The 5546-nt window shown below is 49.6% G+C and overlaps 2 protein-coding genes across 4 annotated transcripts in view; one reads left to right on the top strand and one right to left on the bottom strand.

Annotated features, from left to right (window-relative positions):
* Window positions 1-4303, top strand: part of engl (endoglin, like) — a 9137-nt gene extending 4834 nt beyond the window's left edge. Inside the window, exons 11-17 of the mRNA XM_025064741.1 lie at window positions 1042-1128; window positions 1214-1444; window positions 1532-1987; window positions 2068-2170; window positions 2246-2347; window positions 2499-2613; window positions 3918-4303. Of these exons, the coding sequence (XP_024920509.1) occupies window positions 1042-1128; window positions 1214-1444; window positions 1532-1987; window positions 2068-2170; window positions 2246-2347; window positions 2499-2611 (1092 nt within the window). The 3' untranslated portion in view covers window positions 2612-2613; window positions 3918-4303. The remainder of the gene's footprint in view (window positions 1-1041; window positions 1129-1213; window positions 1445-1531; window positions 1988-2067; window positions 2171-2245; window positions 2348-2498; window positions 2614-3917) is intronic.
* Window positions 2932-5546, bottom strand: part of LOC103393727 (zinc finger protein Gfi-1b-like) — a 5903-nt gene continuing 3288 nt past the window's right edge. For all 3 annotated transcript variants that reach the window (XM_025064740.1, XM_025064739.1, XM_008330794.2), the window contains 2 exons: window positions 4776-4941; window positions 2932-4700 (listed from right to left, as the gene is read on the bottom strand). In XM_025064740.1, the coding sequence (XP_024920508.1) occupies window positions 4501-4700; window positions 4776-4941 (366 nt within the window). In that variant the 3' untranslated portion in view covers window positions 2932-4500. The remainder of the gene's footprint in view (window positions 4701-4775; window positions 4942-5546) is intronic.

Below are 5546 nucleotides of genomic sequence, written 5' to 3'. Positions count from 1 at the left end.
GGGAGGGGGTGACTACAGACCCACCGTGACAGACCGACCGTGACAGACCGACCGTGACAGACCTCTCAGCAGAAACAGGTACTCGGTGATTCTTTAATGTATTTAATGTGTACCACTGAGGATACTTGGGTTCCCTCTAGTGGTAGGTAGTGGAATCAAATTCTCAGAAGAATAAGGAGAATCTTTGTAGTGTTGTTGTAGTGTCGTTGTAGTGTTGTTGCAGTGTTGTTGTTGTTGTTGTTGTAGTGTTGTAGTGTTGTTGTAGTGCTGTTGTTGTAGTGTTGTTGTGGTGGTGTTGTTGTAGTGTTGTGTTGTTGTTGTAGTGTTGGAGTGTTGTTGTAGTGTTGTGTTGTTGTTGTAGTGTTGGAGTGTTGTTGTAGTGTTGTTGAGGGGTCGTTGTTGTGGTGTTGTTGTGGTGTTGTTGTTGTGGTGTTGTGTTGTTGTTGTAGTGTTGTGTTGTTGTTGTAGTGTTGTTTTTGAAGTGGTGTTGTTGTAGTGTTGTTTTTGTAGTAACTTCTCTTCTCCCCGGGGGTTTGATTCTTCCCTTCTCTTTGACCCAGATGTTACTGTGGGGGGGCAGCCCTGAGACTGGTTTAGGCCTCAGAGAGGAGGCGCAGCGGTGGTCCGGGGGTCCACTGGGTGTACACGGGGGGGGGGGGGGGGGGGTGACTACAGACCCACCGTGACAGACCGACCGTGACAGACCTCTCAGCAGAAACAGGTACTCGGTGATTCTTTAATGTATTTCATGTGTACCACTGAGGATACTTGGGTTCCCTCTAGTGGTAGGTAGTGGGATCAAATTCTCAGAAGAATAAGGAGAATCTTTGTAGTGTTGTTGTAGTGCTGTTGTTGTAGTGTTGTTGAGGGGTCGTTGTTGTGGTGTTGTTGTTGTGGTGGTGTTGTTGTAGTGTTGTTTTTGAAGTGGTGTTGTTGTAGTGTTGTGTTGTTGTTGTAGTGTTGGAGTGTTGTTGTAGTGTTGTTGTTGTAGTAACCTCTCCTCTCCACAGCGGTCTGATTCTTCCCTTCTCTTTGACCCAGATGTTACTGTGGGGGGGCAGCCCTGAGACTGGTTTAGTCCTCAGAGAGGAGGCGCAGCGGTGGTCCGGGGGTCCACTGGGTGTACACGTGAGTGTGTGTGTGTGTGTGTTTGTACAGTTGTTGTTCTTCCTGCGGTGCAGTTCCAGGTCCAATGCTGGGTTCTTCTCCACAGTTCAGCTGCTGGGCTCCGCCCCCTGGTTCTCCTGGCTCCAGGTCAGACTCCACTGATGATGTCACCTGGAAACAGGTGGACCCAGGACCCGATCCAGAACTGAGCCACCTGCCGACGCCCAGAAACAGATCTGGACCGCTGCTCAGCTTAAAACTTTTCATTACCGAAGACTACGACCAGAAGAGGGTGGGGCCGTGTGTGGTCACCGCGGGCCACCGCGTCTACGTGGAAGTCTGTCAGCTGTGATGTCACATGATCTCTCTGAAGGTGCCCAGAAACACCAACTACAGGCATCAGTGTGTCTCTGTCTCCCTGCAGATCTCCGTGGAGGGGGGTCTACGTGGCGCTGTGGAGGTGAAGTCCTGTGTGGTCTCCGCCCGGTCCGACCCGAACAAGTCTCCTTTCTGGACCGTCATTAGTCAGGGCTGCTCCTCCGACTCCTCACTGACCCTGAGCACCGGGGCAGGAGCTGAGCCTGAGGATGAAGAGGAAGAGGAGGAGACCGAAGGAGGCGGAGTTCCCCACAACCAATCAGAGCTGTCCCAGAGACGGGAGGCTGTGAAGGTGGAACCGCAGGAGAAGGAGGTCGGACCTCTGAGGTTCAGTTTCCTCCTGCGGCCGGTCCACAACGACTCCGTCCATTTCCTGCACTGCAGCCTCAGCGTGTGTGTGTACGGCCCCCCCGCACCGCAGTCCACGGAGGAAACGGCCAAGATTGACTGCGGGGGGCGACAGCGCATCCCCCCACTGGTGTCCGGGTCACTCAACCTTCAGGTACAGAAACAGAAAACACAAACAAAAGTTTGATTTTCAAGTTGATTCATTTCCTGCTGTGGTGTCACCGTCAGTCTCAGTGTGAGCTCAGAAACCTCTACCGCCCCATGGTGGTCACCCAGCCCATCAGTTCACTGGCACCAAAACTGCTGGGGCCCCCTGCTGGTCAAAGACATCACAGCAGTGAGTCCAGTTCGTCCGGTCCTTCAGTCCTGCTGGTTCTGATGGGCTCTGTGAACCCAACACCTTGTCTTCCAGGCTTCCTGCTGCACACTGGACCAGTGATGGGGATCATCTTCACAGCCTTCGTGATGGGAGTCGGTCTGATGGGGGCGCTGTGGTGCATCTACAATCACACCGGTGAGAGAACCTGATTCTGATCCAGAACCGAGTCTGATCCAGAACTGAGTCTGATCCAGAACCGATTCTGATCCAGAACCAAGTCTGATCCAGAACTGAGTCTGATCCAGAACCGAGTCTGATCCAGAACCGATTCTGATCAATCACACAGACAGAGAAGCCCCCCCAGCTGCCAGATTGGTTCCTGTGACTGACCAGAGTGTTGGAGACCAGCACACCTGGAATCTCCTGTCAGGGCCTGAACAGACCACCAGCTCAGTGTAGAGGTGAGTACTGTAGTACTGTAGTACTGTAGTACTTCAGTAGTACTTCAATGTACTCTTGATAGTTCAACAATATACTTGGAAGACCAGATGTGTTTGAAATAGTAAGTACACACTGGTGTGTATATACTGTACACACACACATACAGTATATACTGTGTACTATACTCCTTTCGCGGTAGTTCCACCAGAGTCGAGATAGTTATTATATTATTGACGTATATATTTAGCCTTTACAAACCCCCCCCCCACTGTTGTCACCCCCCCCACACACAGTTATATTCACAGTAGAAGCCCAAACTTTCATTTGTATTTTATGTCTTCAAATTCATTTTTTGCTTTATTTCACGAGATCGGGTTCTTTTTAAACCATTTTCACTATATCGCCATATTTTACAGGAAATAAAGGTTTAATTTCCAATATTTTAAGTATTTTTGTGAGAAATAATAATTTTATTAATTTTCTAGCCTCAAGGGGAAAAAACAGTATGTAAATAAATGAAAGGAAACATACAAATACAAATACAAATACAAATACAAATACATGACAAAATACGAGTTATATGGTGAGCATTTCACGACTGTAGGGTAATGATCTAAGTTGGACACAGGAGGGCACTGTTGTTCAGGCGCTTGTTGATTGGTCGCCGTATTTTTGGCGCTGTTGCTGTGACGTGTTTGTCTGTATCGCGGTAAGAAGGAATAAAAAGAGGTCACGTGATCACGATAGCCAGAAACATTTACTCTACTTCCCAAATGCACCAGCAGGGGGTAGTCACCTTCTCTGTAAAGGTGTGTATGTAAGATGTTTGTAGAACTCTGTTGTTGTCGTCACTGACAGGAATCACAAATCACTGACCCCGACCCTGACCCTGACCCTGAGCCTGACCCTGACCCTGACCCTGACAGACCACTCTGAGTTAGATTCTCAGCCACAGTTTGCAGGTTGTTAATTCTTTCTTTTTCTTCTTCAATTCAATTCAAAAGATTCATAAGTTCTTTAACCAGATTTGTTTCTTCTTCTCTGACTTTCTGTTTCATGGTCGTCAGTCAGTAATACAGGGAGGTTCACTGTCAGTGGTTCACTGTCAGTGGTTCAGAGTCACAGCTGCAGCTCTGACTCTGAACCACTGCTCTCTCTCTCTCTCTCTCTCTCTCTCTCTCTGCAAATCTGAGAAACAAGTGGATCAGAGGTTCAACACCTGCTGTGTGTGTTTTTGTCTGTGTGTTTTTGTCTGTGTGTTTTTGTCTGTGTGTTTTTGTGTGTGTGTTTTTGTGTGTGTGTGTGTTTGTTCCGTCCTCGTCAGTATGTTCGTTGTCGTTCAACAGAAACGCCGCGGCTGTTTGGTGAGGACTGAAGTGAGGTGGCGTCTGGGACTGACCCTGGAGCAGGGTCGTGACCTCAACCCTGGGGTCAGTGGCTGAGAGAGGAACCAGTGGTGAAACAGTTCTTTGTCTACATGTTGTTCTTCTGTCCAATAAAAAGTCTTCATCAAAATGGTACCTGGAACTGCTCCATGTCCTCGTTGACTCCGATCACAGCCGTCCTGCAGGGGGTGCTGTTAGGTTGACACCTGCCTCTGATAGTGGCTGTCAGGGCCAGGATTCACACTGACTAGGTGGGATTTGAACCAGCAAAGTAAGGGTGCCTGTGCACACATGTTCTGTCAGTTCTGGAAAGCCCCCCCCCCCCCCAACACACACACACACACACACACACAAAGCTGTAACGATGACGGTTACAGTACAGGAAAGTACAGTACAGTACGGTACAGCACAGCACAGCACAGTATGGTACGGTACAGTACGGTACAGAACCCAGTGTCCAGCCTTGTTGACCAATCATATTCTGTTTCCTGCTGTGATCTCAGTGTCCTTCACTTCCTGTCCTCAGTTCTGAGTGTAGCTGCTCCTGTAGCCACACTGTGACTCCAGGTGGCGCTGTAGATCCAGCCTGCACCTGAAGGAGTGCCGGCAGCGGGGGCAGCTGACGGGCGGAGAGCCGCTGCTGTGCTTCCTGCTGTGGGTGATGAGGTTGGAGCTTTGGCTGAATCTTTTACCGCACACTTTGCACATGTGTGGTTTCTCACCTGCGGGGGCAGCAGCGAGGGAGTCAGTGTTTTTGACATTGTCTTCCAGCGGCAGCGTGCGTGTCGTGGGCTCACCTGTGTGTATGAAGGTGTGCTTCTTCATGTCCGACTTCTGGTGGAACCGTTTGCCGCAGTACTGACAGGGGTAGGGCCGTGTGTCGGAGTGGATGAGGAGGTGGGTGGACAGAGTGGACGAGCGCTTGAACACCTTTCCACACACCTTACAGTCAAAGCTTCGCTCCTGAGAACAGAAGAAGGGAACACTTTAGACCGGTCGAGGCGTGGACGATAAATGTCACGAAATAAAATGAATCACAACATAAACACATATAATATGATGCCGATAAGAACGAACGTTAGTCCACCGTGTGGCCAACTTTGTCAGCGCGTCCTCCTAACATCGCTCTTGTCTGTTAATGCAGAACCCTTGGTCTCCATGTGGTGGAGCAGTTTTGAAGGCTTCATCGCTGCGTATTATGCAGCGTGGGAACAACCTGTTGTAATGACTCCATCTTTCCAGTAGGAGTCCTGGCGTTGTCTGTTAAATGCAGCGTTCTTCTGTCTCCTCATTGGCTCTCTTACCCTGAGCAGAGAAACTTTCCAAAGACGTTTGTTTTCTGTTCTTTTAGCTAGCTAGCTAGTATGAGGTGTTAGCGGCCGCAGCAGCGGGATCTTTTAAGAAGGACGGACTGTAGGTCAGAGACGTGGACCAGGTCGATGAGGCGGAGAGAATCTGATCAATTTTCAAAACAAAACTTGGTTCAGGTTCAGGTTCAGGTTCAGGTCACGATTGTGTTCTACCTTGGTTCTGCCGCAGCCGCGGGCCACGTGTGACCGGCCTGTGGC

Source organism: Cynoglossus semilaevis, chromosome 17, assembly GCF_000523025.1.
Source record: "Cynoglossus semilaevis isolate Cse_v1.0 chromosome 17, Cse_v1.0, whole genome shotgun sequence".
Taxonomy (NCBI): Eukaryota; Metazoa; Chordata; class Actinopteri; order Pleuronectiformes; family Cynoglossidae; genus Cynoglossus; species Cynoglossus semilaevis.
The sequence above is the reverse complement of the archived record's forward strand: the minus strand, read 5'-3'. Positions and strand labels throughout refer to the sequence as shown.